The sequence below is a fragment of the Apodemus sylvaticus genome, chromosome 5 (assembly GCF_947179515.1).
Source record: "Apodemus sylvaticus chromosome 5, mApoSyl1.1, whole genome shotgun sequence".
NCBI classification, from domain to species: domain Eukaryota; kingdom Metazoa; phylum Chordata; class Mammalia; order Rodentia; family Muridae; genus Apodemus; species Apodemus sylvaticus.
Genome location: NC_067476.1, coordinates 8,044,971 through 8,062,334, shown reverse-complemented (window position 1 = coordinate 8,062,334; position 17,364 = coordinate 8,044,971). Strand labels below are relative to the sequence as shown.

Genomic DNA, 17,364 nt, shown 5'->3' with positions numbered 1-17,364 from the left:
AGGGCGTCCATGCTCCCATGGCGGAAGGGTGGCAGCAGACAGGAAGTTAGGTTGGCTCAAAGGTCCTGGTGACCAATGCCCCCAGAGCCCCTGCAGCTTTCACCCCCAGCCCCCACCCGTTCTCTGCTGGCTAGTGTGCTGTCGGCTTGACATCAGCTAGAGCCGTCTTGGAAGGGAGCCTCCATGGAGAAAATGCTCCCACCAGTTTGGCCCATAGGCAGTTAGTTGGGTGGGACATTTTCTTGGCTGATGGTTGGTGTGCAAGTGCTCGTCTCACTGTGGGTTATGTGACCCCCAGGGTGGGTGGTTCTGGGCCAGGCTTGGTGGCTGTCAATCCCAACCCCGGGAGGCAGAGGCAGGAGGATCTCTGTGAGTCTGAGGCCTACTATGTAGAGAAACCTTGTCTCAACAAAACAAGAAACAAAAAAACCAAAGAGGGGTGGAGGTAGAGGGCAAACTGAGCAAGCCCTGAGGAACAAGGCAGTAAACAGGCCCCCATGGCCTCTGCTTCAGCTCCTGCCGTGCGTTCTGGCCTCAACGCGCCTTCTTTATTGACTACACGTATACGCTGAAATAAACTCTTTCTGACCCAAGTTGATTTGGCCACAGTGTTTTAACACAGAATAGAAAGCAAACTAAAACAGCCCCAGCATCAGAGACGGGCTGTGGCAGCATCTGGGTTTCCTGTGAGGGTGGCATGGAGTTCGGGTTTGGCTCCTTTTGGCTCCTGCAGGGCAGTTGCTGCCACCAGTGTGCTGATTTGATTCTCCGGGATTTTCAGCCCCAGCTTCGTCGCTGGCCTCTGGGGACAGCTCTTGTATAAGATGATTAACCACATCTCTGCCCACTGCCCACTAGCTCAAGGCTATGTGGAACAGGTGGAAAACTAAACTACCCAGCAGAGCGCCTCAGTACCTGCCCAGAGCCCAGAACCCCTGCTCTCCAGGGAGTGGAGCCTGAGATTTGAGACATGAAAGAGGAGAGAGAGAGAGAGAGAAAGAGAGAGAGAGAGAGAGAGAGAGAGAGAGAGAGAGAGAGAGAGAGAGAGAGAGAGAGAGAGAGAGAGATGGCTAACTGCTTGTGGGAAGAACAGAGACTCTCCAGAGAGGCTGTTTCGCTGTGTGCCATGTCCAGATTCACTTGGGACAGCCCTAACTCCAGGGGAATTGGCAGACAGAGCCTTGGGGAGGCGGTCAGGTGTTGAGAGTTGGCCCCTCACAGTGGGATTTGTGCTCTTCTAGGAGACATGGAAGAGCCTCAGGCCTGTCTTCTCCATCTTGAGGGGCTTCAGGTGAAAGGCAGCTGTTCACGAACCAGGGAGACAGGCCCCCCTCAGACCCGATGGGATACTGGGTCCACGTACTGCGCAAGCTCCTGGCTTACTACCGACATCCTTTTGTAGAAAGTGTTCAGAAGAGTGACACCTAGGGTGGTCCTCTGACCTCTAAGCATACAAGCACATGCATACACACATGTGCACTCGTGTGTACCCTGGACTACTGCTCCCATAAGGCACAGCCTCCAGGCGATGGGGTGGAGCTAGCCAAATATCAGGCGACTGCTCACTCAAGTACCTTTCTTCCACACTTCTCTCATGGCTTAGTTACAGTGTAATTACTTTACCATCCAGCTCTCCTGTTCTCAAAGCCTGTGAGATGTTGCACCCTCAGGATGACTGGAGTCATACAGCTACCAACACCACCCTGAAGAGTGGTTTTTCTCCTCCTAGGGAACTGTTCCTTGGCCACACCACCCCTCACCCACCATCCAAACCTGCCCTGGAAGCCTCACACCTTCCTTCCTGCTTCTGCCAACAGCCTGTTCTAGGCATCCACATGATGGACTCACAGTGTGCGGCCCTCTGTGTCAGCCTTTGCAGAGTCATGCTATGAAGGCCCACATGCTGTGGTAGATACTGTACAGACTTTGGGAAGACCATGATCTTGAAGGGCAACAAGGAGCCTGTCCAGACTGCCAACCCAGAGGCTTCTTCAAAGAAGCTTTTACAGATGATTTATTCATTTTTATTATTATTAAAGGTGGCATACACGTTTAATCTCATCACTTGGGAGGCAGAAGCAGGCAGATTTTTGTGAATGCAAAGCCAGCTTGGTCTATATAGTGAGTTATCAGGTCTGTCGAGGTGACTCTCTCTCTCTCTCTCTCTCTCTCTCTCTCTCTCTCTCTCTCTCTCTCTTTCTCTAAACAAAACAAAAAACAAAAAAATCAAAACAAAAAAATTTATGAGCCGGACAGTGGTGTTGCACGCCTGTAATCCCAGCACTTGGGAGGCAGAGGCAGACAGATTTCTGAGTTCGAGGCCAGCCTGGTCTACAGAGTGAGTTCCAGGACAGCCAGGGCTATACAGAGAAACCCTGTCTTGAAAAAACCAAATCCAAAAAACCAAAAAACAACAAAAAAAATTTGTGTGTTTGAGTATGTGCACACGAGTGCAGGGCTCATAGTCGCCAGATCCTCTAGAGCTGGAATTACAAGCAGTTGCAAGCCTCCCTATGTGGGTTGGGACTTCTGCAAGGGTAATACACACTCTTAAGCACCAGGCTACCACTCCAGGCCCAGAGGCCTTTTATCATAGGCTGTCACATACCTGCGGTGTGTCCCCAGGAGGAAGGGCCTCAGTGACTGTGATCTATGCAAGATGGTTTAGATGTGTGCTCCTGGCAAAGCAGCAGGGCTCTTCCAAGTCCCGAGTGAGTGGGACAGGATGCAAGAATGACATTCAGGAGTGGGGGCTGTGGAGCAGTTGGTAGGGCTCGTGCCTGGCAAGCGCAAAGCCTTGGGTTCAACCCCCACCCAGCACCACATAACTGGGCATGGCAGCTGAAGCCTGGAATCCAAGCATTTGGGAGGTAGAGACAGGAGGATCAGAAAGTCAAGATCACCTTTGGCTTAGTGAGCTCGAGGCCATCTTAGGTTAAGTAAGACCCCTGCTCAGACCAGGGAGGGGCCACTCTAAGTTTGCAAAAGAGGGTGTGGCAGTAGGGTCAGGGCTTGAGGGGTAAAGGGCAGGCCAAAAGTGTAGGACATGAAACTGGTATGCCCATTGATCCATCAGCCTATGGCGGCCGCGGCCGGCTGCGGCGGCGGCGGCAGCGGCTGCCCTGCCTCAGCCACAGAGCTCGTGATCAGCCAGGTAGAGCTGTGAGCAGTCCTGAAGAATCCATCCTAACTTCTGCTTCTCCACACCGCAGACTGCTGAGAGGGCACTGTGGAACACCTCGTAAGCTGGGAGCCGCCAGAACCTCAGAATGACCCAGTGCGGGAGACATAACCTGGCTGCTGAGGAGGGGGGTGTGCCCTCAGCCTGTTCATGGACACACCCTCAAGAGTTTGTCCACAGGCTGACAGCACCAGAAAGCCTCATGGCCCTCACATTTACTCAGCCCATGGGCTGAAGACAGAAAGCTGGGGCTCCCAGAGAGACTCTTCCGCTCCTACCCCAGCCGTATGCAACCTCCCTCTCCCCATCTGAGAAGTGGGGGTGATGAGCCCTGAGGCCTAGATCAGTGGTTCTCAACCTTCTTAATGTTGCAACCCTTTAATGCAGTTCCTCATGTTGTGATGACCACCAACCATAAAATTATTTTTGTTGCTACTTCATAATGGTAATTTTGCTACTGCTATGAATCATAACTATCTGATTTACAGGATGTCTGATTTTTGGCCCCTGTGAAAGGGTTGTTTGACCCTTAAAGGGGTCATGACCCACAGGTTGAGAACCACTGAACTAGATGGTTGTTAAGAAGTGAATGAGATCAGGCATGGGAGGAACCACAGGTCATGTAGGAAGAAGGCATTGGAGATGCTCTGGGTGCCAGGCAGAGCAGGGCCTCCAGCCAAGGGAATGTTAGCTCTATAGAGATGTAGAGATTAAGAAAGAGTCCAATCTTGGGTGTAAGAAATAGCACAGAATGGTCCATTGTCAAGACAGAGCTGTCTTGTCAGCTTGGGCCCACCTGGAGAAAAACTGAAAACAATGAGCCCTGGAGGTGCCTGCTGGTCCAGCTCTCCTCACCCACAGTAAAAGTTCAGAGTCAAGAATTATTAACCGCCAAGTGCGCTTAACAATCTACAGACCCGCCAAAGTTCATGTACTGAAAAGCTTTAAAATAAGCAGGGTGTAAAAAGTAGGGATAAATCCATGCAGGCTCTTGGCTGAGAAAAGATAAACACGGACCAATCGGATGGCTTAGCAGGTGAACGGTGTGCTGGACACCCAGCCTGACGACCTGAGTTTAGTTCCCGAACTCACCTGGAAGGTGAGGCATCCCACGGCCGCCTTCTATGCTGGCTGGTTTTGTGTCAGCATGACACAAGCTGTAGCCAGTGGAGAGGGAACCTCAGTTGGGAAAATGCCCCCTATGATCAGGCTGCAGGCAAGCCTGTAGAGCATTTTCTTAATTAGTGATTGACGGGGGAGGACCCAGCCCATTGTGTGTGGTGCCAACCGTGGGCTGGTGGTCCTCAGTTCTATAAGAAAGCAGGCTGAGCAGGTCATGGAGAGGGAGCAAGTCAGTAAGCAGCACCCCTCCATGGCCTCTGCATCAGCTCCTGCCTCCAGGCTTCTACCCTGCTTGATTGAGTTCCTGTCCTGTCGTCCTTCCATGATGGACTATGATGTGGAAGTGTAAGCCACAGAAACCTTCTCCTCCCCAACTTGCTTTTGGTCATGGTGTTTCATCATAGCAATAAAGCCCTGACTAAGACACCCTCTGACTGCTGTCCCTCACCCCTGCAATAAATGAATGTTTAAAAAGGAATGTAAGCAGCAGATGTGTAATATTTTGCCCCCCACAAACCCCATCCTCCACTCTATACCCACTCCTGCCCTCAGCCAGCAGGGAAAAGGAAGAAGGGAGCAGCCCTCTGGTTGTACGGCTATTCTCCGTGCTCCAGTCACGTCCACCTCCGTCTGGGTTGGCGCCCAACCTTGTAAGATCGGAAGAGAAACTTTCTGTCTTTCACTACTGCTGTGAGTTGCTCATTCCTCTGTGAGGATTCCTCGTTCCTCACATAGGCTAAATCTGCCTGTCCTGGGCTGACTCCCCATCCCTTAGTGGTTGTGGGTGATTGCTCTATAAAGTGGGGCGATGTCTCTGGGTGATAATGATGACACTAGGAGTCGTGGAAGGTTTTCTTCAGACCCAGAAGGTGGGATTCACTGTCCAGGTGCCAACACACACCTTCCAGGCACCTGTGTTGTCCCAGGAGGTGTGCAGTGTTAGGCAGGGAAGTTGGCCTTCTCTCCTACCACCTCCCTCTGTCTTCTTGATCTTGTTTCCCAGTTCTAGGAGAGTAAGTCTGGACTCCCAGTCCCAGCTAACTGCTCTGTCTATCCATGGCGTGTAGGTACAGCTTGCTCGCCCCTACACAGGAAAAGCCCTTTTCACTTCTGCTGCTGGTGCGGGGAACAGTGCTCACTCCAGCTAGCTCTTACCTCAGCCCTCTTTCCCCAACAGGCAGAGCTTGGCAAGCCCAGGGAGAGGAGCTGCAGCCTGCCGGGTGTCAACTTTAATTATGGCCTCTATATCCGAGGGCTGGATGGAGGGGTCCCTGAAGGTGAGTGGGTGTCTGTGGGAGCATGGGGTTTGAGAGGTGGACTGGGGATTCCCACCTTTTCCTCACTCTCAGCCAGCTTCAATAAAGTCGCTTGGCAAGGTCTGGGGGAAAATAAGAGGGAAAGATAATATCCTGGATCAAACAAACGTGGTGTCCTTGGTAGATCATGGCCAAAGGGCCATGCAAAGGGGAACCAGCAAAGATACCCCCTCAGATAGGGCTGTCCTCATTCTTTATCATGAACAATCTCAGGGCCAACACTGGAGGTCCGATGGAAGTCAAAGCCAAATGGTTTGGTTCTTGTTGTGATAAAGTATTCTGACAACAAAGTTGGGTGCAGTGGTGTACGCCTTTAATCCCAGCACTCCAGAGGTGAGGCGGAAGCAAAGGCAGGGGGATCTCTGAGTTTGAGGACAGCCAGGGCTACACAGAGGAACCCTGTCTTGGGGGGGGAAACAAGTCTGACAACAAACAGCAAACAGTTTAGGGGAGAAGAGGGCTTACTTAGCTTACAATCCCAGGGGGCTGCAGGGAGTCACAGAGGCAGGCGTGTAAAGCAGCTGGTTATACTGCATCCTCTGTCAAGAGCACAGAGTCAGCGTGTGCCTGCTCACAGGCTAGCCTGTCTTCAGCTTGATTTCTCCACTCCCACACAGTTCAGGACCCCTGTCTATGAGCAGTGCCACCCACAGTAGACTGGCTCTTTCCACATCCATTAACTTAATTAAGACAAGCCCCCACGGGCTAACCCTAGGTAGACAATCCCTCCGTGAAACTAAGTTGACAGTGAAAGCTGACCGTCACAGGCCTCTTGTGGGATCCCTGGGTGACCTATCCCTCCCTTCAGGTGACTTGCTTGCCAGGGCCAGGCATCACTGTCCCCTGCAGGTGGGTGATAGGAGCTCTGTCTCCCCTTTACCAGTTCCAGGCACTTTCTTTCCACTGACACCCACCCTTCCATTGTGTCTTTGCCTACAGCCATTGGGCACTGGAATGTGTTTAAGCAGCAACCCACGTGCCCCCATGAGCTGACCCGGAACTACATTGCCATGAACCGAGGGGCTGTCAAAGCTGGCCTGGTGACGGCCCGAGAAAACATGCTCTATCGTGAACTGAATGACATCCGAATCAATGACCAGGAAGACCGGCGACAGAAGGAGCCACCCCCCATCCCTCCCAACATGACCTTTGGGATCCGTTCACGGTAAGGACAGGGGTGGAGGGTGCAGGGGTGGGGGGGAGGGGGAACCCGGCTCCAACCTTCCCTGAGGCTATGGGGATCTGGGGCCAGAAGCAGCATTGGAGTGGCTGAAACCAAGCTGTAGTGGGAAATAGGAACAGGTTGAAGACTGGCCAGTGATTTTTCTGGTTCTGTATGCATTTGAAAAGGCAGGATTCTACCCTCAGGAGCTCAAGGTCATTGGTCAAGTGTGGTAGCATGCACCTGTAATCCCAGGACTTTGTAGGCAGGGACAGGATAGGAATTCGCCATCAATCTTGCCCACACTGCCAGTGTTGCAAGTTTGAGGTCAGCCTGGGCTTCATAAGGCCTAGTCTTAAAGCAAAACAAAACAAACAAAAGCAACAAAAAATGTCAGCTGGGGATGGAAAGAGAGCTCAGACAATCAAGAGCTTGCCTCAGAAGCACTAGGAATTGAGTCTGGACTAGCCAGGGCCTTGCCTCAGTTCTCATACCTGTACAATGGGATGAAAGCTGTGACCGCTGCCTCCCTTGCTAAGAGGTCTCAAGACTTTGTTGAAGACCTTATTACAGGAGCTGGAAACAGCAAGCCCTCAGTGCGTGTGAGCTGTGTGTTTGCTTAAGGCTACATGATTCAGATGGTAGATCCAAGAGAGAAGAGGTTGGGGGGCAGGAAAGACGATGCAGAAGTGATTAAGAGCTTGCGTTGTTTTTGCAAAAGGCCTGAGTTTAGCTCCCAGCACTTACATGGGGGTTCACAAGCATGTGTAACTCCAGTTCTAGGAGATCTGATGTCATTTCTGGTCTCTGTGGGCATTCCACACATGTTATACATGTAGGCAAATGCATGCAAGAGCATGCCCAGTCTGGGGCTCAATCACTCACTTCAGACCAAGAGAACCCAGCTGGCCATTCCTCGGCACCAGGCCTGTTGGCTGCTCACTCAGCTTCCAGGACTGACCCCTCCCTAGTTCTATGGATTCAAGATGGCCTCCATCTTTCCCTACCATCAGCCCATGTGCATGATGGGTACCCATCTCACCCTGATTCCAGGCTTGGCCACAGGCTCAAGCTTGGCCTTTCGGGGACTCCGACTGCCCTGCCCCAGCAGTTGTGTATGCCACTCCCTCCTGGTTGGTTGTTGCTTCTTGGTTGGTGATAATCCTTTTTCCTCACATGTTTATCATGGTAAAGTCAGGTAATGTAAGACCTATCACTTTAACCAGTGTGAGTCAGCACATTCCTGTCGCCATCAGCCAATACCATTGTTTTTACAATTGTTCACCTTCCCAACATGAAACACACACACACACACACACACACACACACACACACAGAGCCCACCAGATCCTTGGCAGGGAAGCTTCTGCTTAGGCCTGTGATGCCATCTGATGCCATTTTTAGTCTTTGGGTTGGTGGAAGCAGGGTCCTGTGTGTACCTCACAAAAGAGTGTTAGCTTAGATACAGGTAGACAATGAAGCACTGTCAAGGAGTCTTAGGATAGCCCAGGATAACCCGTCCCTGGGCCTGCAACATTCTCTCTGCAATCACTGATGGTCTAGTCTGTCAACCAGCCTTTTAGAATGGTTAACACAGGCACAGCTTTTTCTGGGAACTTTGGTTCATACCATCTTGCTAGGAAAAATACTCTTGTTCTTCAGACACCAGTCCAGCAAGCCCTTTTCTTTTTTTTCCTTTTTTTTCCTTTTTTTGTTTTTTGTTTTGTTTTTTTGAGACAGGGTTTCTCTGTGTAGCTCCGGCTGTCCTGGAACTCACTCTGTAGACCAGGCTGGCCTTGAACTCAGAAATCTGCCTGCCTCTGCCTCCCAAGTGCTGGGATTACAGGCGTGCGCCACCACTGCCCAGCCCAGCAAACCCTTTTCATTAGCTCACTCTTCTCCCACTAGAAATGCACTTCTGTCCACACAACCCTTAAAATCTGGGACATGGTAGCAACATGATAGTGACGTGGTAGTGTCCTGGTATCGATGTGGTAGTGTCCTGCTAGTGACATGGAAATGATGTGTTAGTCATGTGGCAATGGTGAGATACACGGGAAAGTTGCTCCTGCGTTCCACTGGTCACCCATGTTCTTGGATTGCTGCAGTTCAGTTTGGCAACGGTCCCCTCACCTTGTCCCTGCAGACTATAGACATAATAGCCCATCCTGGAGTCCTCAAGACAGTTTGGTATCAGAGGAAGAGTCTAGGTCAGAAGTCAGCCTCAGGCACCAGTTCTGTCTCTGTCCCCAGGTCCCCAGAGGAGAGAGCACTGGACATGGAGCCGGCCAGCTTGGTTCAGCCAGGCTCAGTGGACCACCTGCTGTGCAACCTTGAGAGCTCTCTTTCTCTTCTCCCAATGTTTCCTAGTTTATATAGGGGCTTCTAGCGTGTGATCTCTGTGTCTTGGGTTTTGACCGTCTCTTTCAGTTGGGAATTCTCCTGGTGTGTGGGTATGGCATGCACCAGAAGCCTGGCTTTCCCTCTCTCCATCTTTCTATAGATCTTCATGTCAATTTAAGTATCTTGTTATTAGAGCCTGCACTGGAGGCTAGCGGGGGCCCTGTCATTCCATGGGATGCCAGGGAGGGTCAACTGACCTTCCCAAATTCATACAAGTCAGAGCTTGGTCCAGATTCTGAACCTGGTAGACTTCTATTCTGAAACATTTAGTATTAGAACATGTATTAACCGCCACTTGATGGAGAGCTCTTATTGAAAACAGGAGAAGTAGAAAGTACAGAGAGGGGATGAGAGAACCCCAAGTCACACAGCACTGCTGTGAGCTGACGGAGCCAGGTGTTCAGTCAGGTGGGCAGGCTCCTTATCTGAAGCTCATCTTTAGATTCCCTCCTCTTTCTAATGTTGGTATGGCGCATGCACCCTGGACCTCTGGTCCCTGGGGGCCTTCAGCTTTCCATCCTTCGAGTCAGCTAGGCTCAAAAGGGGCATGCATTACCATCAACTCTCAATATAAAAATCTTAAATTGCTGTAAAATGGAGTGGCCCCGATTCCAGGGTAAGGGCGTGATGAAGTGCCGGCTGCATCTCCCGCGATGGTAAAATGAGCTTTGCATATGCAAATTGAATGGGTTTTAAAATGGTATTTAATGACAATTTCGTGGTCGACATTAACATTAATTGCACGGAAATGAAAATGTGGCATTAGGTTGCTGTTAGCTGTGCGTATTGCGCCATAAAGCTCGATCTTTATCAGTGAGGCCCTTCCCATGTGACAGGACCACTCCACAAATTGCAGGCAGAGGGCTTTTACGGATCAGAAATGTCCCCCAGCTGGCCTGATCAGCATCAATTTCGCTTTATTTCTTCATAAATGGAGGTTAAATGGCTTCGGGAAGGGCTTGGCGCGGCCCGGACTCTGAAGCGAGCCCTGCTCCCTTCTGACTTAAATGCCTGAGAACAGTTAAAAACCTATCGCCCCGCCCTGTAATGGGGCCGGGGCCTATTCCCTGGTGGTCATATTTAACAAGCTTCCACTGTATTTATTTCTTTACTTTAAAAGCATGTTGAAAACCAAATCAGATTATACTCGACTGCCCAAGAATTGTTAGAGTGATTTAGTTCAGTAAATACATAATGAAGTAAATGGTCACCACCACATACAGATGTGTTAAAACTAAAGCCTCAGACAACCTAGATACACACAAGTCAGGCATGCTAAACCACAGCAAGGAGAAGTCCTAGAGAGTGCAAGACTGAATACTGGCTAGCCCTACCTTTTATATGTCCCCCGTGGGTGCACCCCTCTTTGCCAGACACCCCAGAAGCTCAGGCTCATGCTGCGTTTTGTGCCATGTAGGTGTTGAACCCGACTTTGGAATCCCTCAGTCACTTTTTTGGTGGTGAAGTTTCTCCTTCTAAGCAGGAGAGGTGCCTTGCAGGCACAAGCCTTGGAGCCCCCCCAAGGCAGAGCTCTGAGCAGGCATCTGGAAGACAGGGCCACATGACCCATGGTCACGAGCAGAGGAGGGACAGGGGACAAGACAGAGAGGTTCCCTTGTCTCTAGTAGTACTTTTTTAAGAAGGAGAGAAGGCTAGAGAGATGGCTAAAGTGAGCAGAGTAATTGCTAGGCAAGAGTAAAGACCTGGGTTTGGATCCCTGGATCTCATGTAAAATTGGACAAACTCCTGTACTGGAAGCACTCCCACAGAGCAATGGGAAGCGAGGTGGGAGGGTGCTGAGACACCCCAGGCCTGAGGTGGAGATGATGGCCAACGCCTGAGGTCTTCTGATATGTACCCACCTCTCTCTCTCTCTCTCACTCACACACACACACACACACACACACACACACAAAGATTTTTAAAAGTTTGGATGGGTTGCATCATTCAAACGAGAGAGGGAGGGGCTGCACATAAAGCCTGGACTCCCTGTGCATCTAGACAAATCAGAAGCCTGGATGGCGGTCTCGCCATCCTCGCCATCCACTGGCTGTGCTTCGTGCAGAATCCATGTACCCATGGTCTTTCAGGTCTGTCTGTGTGTCCTGGTATCAGAGTTGCATCTACTGCTGGGGGCCAACAGGTGCCTTATTAGTTTTTGAGAGAACACTGCATGTGTCCCAGGCTGGTCTAGAACTTGCTGTGGAGCCCAGGATGGCTTTGAACTTCTGATCCTCCTGCCTTCACCCCGCACCTCAGTGCTGACATCACAGCTGTTCTGCCACATCTGTTCCTCACCACTTAGATGACTGTGATCCTTTCTTGGCCTTTGATGGATCAATGATGTTCTGACCACTTGGACATCAAAGCTGTTTTGCATACACACAGCTAACCCCTGTCTTTTCTTCTGCAGCAGGGTCATCCTGATGTAGGCCTGAGAGGGAGGGTCCGGCCTTATCTCAAGGAGGAATGTGAGGAGGGTTTGTATAGGGTGAGGTCTCAGCTGGGAAGCCATTGGCTCTGTGGTCAGACAGCTGGGAAACATTGGGAATCCCCCAGCCTCACCTCACTCTCCCGTGCCAGCACTGCACAGAGTGTGGTTGTCAAGCCTCATCACCAGTACAGAAAGCCACCATACAGATCTCAACGCAGGCTGTAACCTGAGGCCTATACAGAGACATGTCTGGAGGCCAGAAATGTAGCTATTAAAGGCGTGCTTAATTATTGATGCATTTTAACGAGGGCTTCTGGGGAGGGGTGCCCATGCCCTTGCATATCTTAATTGTTCATGCTGCTAATTGGTCCTGTGTTCTTGCTAACAGCAAGTCAGAGATGTGTAGCCAGGGATCAGCCAGAGCTGGGAGCTGGTGGAGTCCCGGCAGCTGAGGCTCTCCCACCGCCATGCCTGAGAGTCTGTGCCACACTCAGCAACAGTCACCAGTGGGTGTCCATCCCTCAGCGAGCAAAGGGTGCCCTGATCACAGGCCAGATGAGCACCTGTCTGTCACTGTCACTCTTCCTTGTTGGAAACCCTCATCTGCATCCTCATGAAATGACAGGATAGTTCCAGTGTGTGTGTGTGTGTGTGTGTGTGTGTGTGTGTGATTCCCCTTTAGAATCTTTATATTTTCATGTTTTCAGAGAGGAGACAGAGGGCCAGAGTAGCAAACTAACTTGCCTGGGGCTTCTCTGCAGCGAGGCTGGGAATTGGTATAGCCTGAACTGGGTGACAGAGACAGAAGCACTAACAGACGGTGACATGGCTTGGGCTGATCCTGGAGTTTTCCTTGGAGTCAGGACAGCAGGTTGGATTTCTTCAAAGTCCTTAGAACCTCATCTAAACACAAAGGATCTCAGTGCCCCACCCCATGCCAGGATCCCATATTACATGTGAATCAGCTTAGGAGGAGGAGTTTGGGGGAGCTGAGAGTTGTGGGGGCTAAGTTTTAGGGGGGGCTGAGAGTTGCAGAGATTCCCTGGTCTGTAGGCAGGTGGCACTGATACTCTGTGCTGTGTGTGGGTTAGCTCATTGTGGTAAGAGGAACATGGGATGTGATACTCATCATGGTGACCAGGAAGGAGGGAGAGAAGGAGGGAGGGAGGGAAGGGGGAGGGAAGGAGGGGGAAGGGAGGGAAGGAGGGAGGGCACAAGGCTCCGAGGCCTTTCCAGTCCCTTACAGGGGCATAATTCTGCGTGACCAGAAGACATCCAGCTAGACTACCTTTTAAGGGCTCCCCACCTTCCAGTTCAGTCCTGGGCCACACCACAGCACACCATTTCCTTTCCCTTCCTCTTCTTCCTCTCCTTCTGTGAGTTATTCCCAGCAGACTCAGACTCTGTGAGGGAACATCCTGAGGCTACTCCATACGGCCACACCAAGCTCATCTCTGTATCTCCAGGTCTAACTCTAGGCTCTTCACTGAAGAGGCCCTCAGTAAAGACGGCTGAGTGGCCACGCTGAGATCCAGGTGTCAGCCAGCAGCAATGCTGTCTTCTCAGAGATCTTGCTCATCCCATTAGCTTGATCTGGGCAGGCAGCTCAGGTAGCTGAAAGCTTTGGGATGGAGGAGAAACGAGAAGCAGGGGCTGCTACTTCCGGCTTTCTGCAGGAGCTGTTCCTCCTGCTCCCAGGCATCCGCAGCCGGAGGAGACAAGGGCGCAGAATGGAAGCTTCTTAGACAGTTCAATGAGTGCTGCCTGCCTGACAGGCCACGGGAATCTCTCTGCCAAGCTGACTTATTTATCAGATTTACAGTGGACCCATCAATCACACTGTCTTATTTTGTTTCTGCTGGAGCTAATACCAAAATCCAAGCCAGACACCAAGGTCCCAGGAGGAGCAGATGCTTAGCCCAGTCGGCAGGGCACTATGGCTGCTCAGGGTCCTGGCTGGCCACAAGGGGGAGCCAGGAGATCTGGGGAAGACCCTACCGAGAGCTGTGCAGCATGTGCAGTTGTGGGTTGCATCCAGCAAACCTCACAGAGAGTAAACTGTACCTCAACCGAAGGCTGAGATTTTCCCTTCTGTTTGCCCAGGCCCCAAGAAAACTGAGATAATGTCAGCTTCGTCAAGCACTGTTATTGTTAGGCTGGGGAACCCTGGCCACTTGGGGTTCTACCCCCAACACAAGAATATCATCAGAGCCTTAGTCTCTGCCTGGCATACATAGGTTTTGGCTAAGTTTTTTGTTGGAGAAAAAACACAGTCTAGGTCTGTTTCAGGCTTCTGGACAGTGACTGAAAGCAGAGTCTGCCCAAGACTTGAAGGGGCAGAAGGGCAGGGGCTGTTCACTGTGCCACTTCACAGGCTCCACCACCGCCACTCTGCTGACGTGTGAGTGTTCGAGCAAGTTGCATGACGCGGCCTCGTGCCCTAACTCCATCTCTTGGCTGTGTTGATAGAGGTAGAAATGAAGAAAACAAGGTGATGACCTCCCTGCTGCTCAGGCATACCTGGAGCATCAAGTTAAAAAAAATGCCAGGCAGAGCTGGATCATGGTTTAGTTGGTAGCTTGCCTGACACTTATAGAACCCCAGGATGGGTAATCCCCGCAGGCATGGCGGTGATACGTGGCTGTAACCCTATAGTGGAGGCAGGAGGATGAGGAGTTCAAGGTCATCATTAGCTACATCCGGAGTTCAAAGCCAGCCTGGGCTACATGAGACCCTGTCTCCAAGAAAAAGAAAGAAATGGGGGGGAGAGAGGCATAGAGAAAGAGAAGGGAGAGGAAAAGGAGAAGGAGGAGGAAGAGGAAGAGGAGGAGGGAGAGGAGGAGGGAGAGGAGGGAGAAGAGGAGAGACTATGTGTGTATTTAGGAGAAGGCCCCCTAACTGGACAATAGCCAGAGCAGAGCTTCCAGGATAGTGTGTGGGAGGCAGAAGGTGCCAAGGAGGAAGTCCCGATGCTGATTGGGAAGAGGTGCAGAGGAGACATCACATCTGGCCTCATCTGAACTCCCTAGGCCATGACCAAGACAATGGAGGGGCTTCAGAGACCCCCCTCAAGGGTCAATGAGTCTGGAGGCCACACTCCTGGCTGATATTTGCACTGTCTTCCCTACATGACCCCTGGGTGCTGTAGGAAGCAGCCCCACACACTATCTCATTAACTGCCCATCAGTCTAAAGAATGTGAACCAACTTCCCTGTTCTATCACTGGAGAAATGCAGCCTTTGGGCGCAGAGCCAGTGAGTTATTGGTAGTGCTAGGGTTAAACCAAGCCTCCCTCCATGGCAACTGTCTGTACACACAGGCTCCCAGCAGGCAGAGCAAGACCCTGGGAAAAAATGTTGCTCCTTCCCTGAACTGATTGTTTTGGTGACAATCACGGCTTTGTGCGCTTGTCTGATCCCACTAGCCAGATGTGCTTGGAACAACCTGTTACTGGTTTTCAGCATGACCCTGATGCTCGCTCTGAGGACCCAGCTTTCCCTGGGAGCAGAGTGACTGATACTCTAGGCAGCTGCTGTAGTGAGCACTGGAAACAAACATGGAAATGTTTTGTTCTCTCATGAAAGGTCACAGGTCGCCCAGTAGAGGTCCTTGCAGAAGCTGAATGGGATCCCAAAGGTGGTGTGGCTCTGGCTAGCATCTGGATCTGTCCAACTGACCCAGCAGGGCCAGGCTTCCATGACTGTGATCTCCAGGGACTCAGGGTGAATGGGGCCACACTGAGTGGTGGCCTGAGATAAGGTTGCACTTGGGGTTCCTGCCTCTTTGGGGTACTCTCCCCTCTCCTTCCTCATGGGCTTTGTAGTTAGAGCTGGGATAGAGACATTTTTCATACTTTGCTATTTCCCCTTTGGTTCTCTGGCCGCCCAGACAGAGATTTATCCCCAGCCTGCTGCTTGCGGTATGGGGACCAGGGGGCCTGTAATGGATTGTGATGCGGCTCCCACGGGGCCTGTCCAGGCCGAACTCCATCCATCAGGAGCTGCTGGGTGCCAAGGTCAGCGCTAACAAGGCTGGCTGCTTCCTCCAGGGGCTTCCCCGCCGCAGCCCGTGCCACCAGCTCTGCTTCAGGTTTTCCCAGAGTTAGGCTTCAGGGAGAGCTGAAGCCAGCGCACAGTGGGCTGAGGACCAGCCTCCCAGCTGCTGGCTTCCCCTGCTCTGCACATCATCCGGAGGCTGCTGGGGCCTCATGGGTTGGCCTCCCCTGGTAACGCAAGGGCACAGAAAAGCCATGCTGCGGTGGGTTGCAAGCTTCTGGTGAGAGCCAGTTTCCATTTCACAGCACGCAGCTCTTTATACTGTCCCCACCCTTTCTGGAGCGCGATCAGCGGCTTCTCAGGTGCCAGGAGCCTCCATGGTGAATTTCCCAGCCCTCTGGAGAATGTAGTCAGTCATCTTCCTCCCCGCTGTCACACGGGGTGGGCCCTGTGCTGGGAGCTGCTAATGGAATCATTCTCAAGACTAATGTTAACAAGTTGTAAATGACCCCCTAGACAATCTAAAGGTCAGGACTCTTGATGTGACAGGGCTGCCCAGTCTGTCATTAGCTTTTATATTAGACCCACAAACAATTAGGAAGTAATTTGTGAGCCCAGAGGTCTCCCATCTAATTAGCTCCCAGAGTCCTGCCAGGGCCTGGTCACCGCCTTTCCAGTTGTACACTGGAAAGCCAAGGCATAAGGCAGGAGGTTGGGTGTGGGGCTGACCAGCCCTTCTCAGTTTCTGTGAGATGCAGACAGATGGCTGACAGGCAAGAGTCCTCTGCAGGGGACCACTGAGTGGGGTGTGTCCTGGAGAATTACGGATTCCTTAGCTCTGCCCTGGCTAGAGAGCTGGAATCCCCCAACTGCAACGCAGCCCTCTCTGCCTTTGGGTGGGTGACAGTGTGCACACGGAGGCCAAAGATTCCATTCCTCGTTTTCTTGAGGCAGAGCCTCTTACTGGCCCAGAAGACTAAACTGGCGGGCCCGAGGTCCCGAGGATCTGCCTGTCTCCACTTCTCCTGAGCTGGGTTAAGGGGAGGCCCCATGCTCAGCTCTTTCCCGGGAGCTCTGGAGCTCAAATTTGGGTCCCAGTTCTTCCAAAGCAGGCACTTGATGGGATCAGCCATCTTCCACTTCTGCCTTCGCTCTGGACACTTTGTATTCTCTCCCGAGTGTCAGCAGATGCAAGGAGACTTCACATCCAGCCCGATGGGCGTGGGCTGGCATGCACTGAAGGAGTGAGGGGCGGCATCCGTTTTCTCAGGCCTACAGGAGGGCTTCTGTGGGCACCAGACACCACTGCCTTCCTGCACCATTTCTGTGATAGTATTTCCTGATTCTGAGGATAGATAGATGGGTCCCTGAAAGTATGTTGGGACTTTGCAACTTACCTCCTGGGCGGAATGGGCACACAGACTCTAGGCTAAATGGACACACAGACGCTGCCTTATCCTGCTTAGCCACCTTTAAGGGCTCCCCTCCCCCGCCCAGCGCCCAGAGGTGCACGGTGCTGCACGTGGCGAGGCCGTCTCCCATATTCTGGGGCTAAGGGCTTCCCACGTGAGACAAGGTAGTATGTCAGCTTGGCTCTTGTCTCCTTGAAAGCCCCTGATGCCATCTCTGGGGTCACCTCTGGGGTCACCGCATGACTCCATCTAACCCTAAGAACCAACCTGTGGACTTGGGGATCAAGTTTTCTTTTTCTTTTCTTTTTTTCAAATTTATGTACATTGGTGTTTTGCCCA

General features: G+C 51.8%; 1 protein-coding gene across 1 annotated transcript in view; it reads left to right on the top strand.

Moving 5' to 3' along the window:
- The window catches only part of Cfap77 (cilia and flagella associated protein 77), a 117,840-nt gene that overhangs the window by 57,972 nt on the left and 42,504 nt on the right, over positions 1–17,364 (top strand). Inside the window, exons 2-3 of the mRNA XM_052181992.1 lie at positions 5,481–5,580; positions 6,559–6,784. Coding sequence (XP_052037952.1) covers positions 5,481–5,580; positions 6,559–6,784 — 326 coding nt within the window. The remainder of the gene's footprint in view (positions 1–5,480; positions 5,581–6,558; positions 6,785–17,364) is intronic.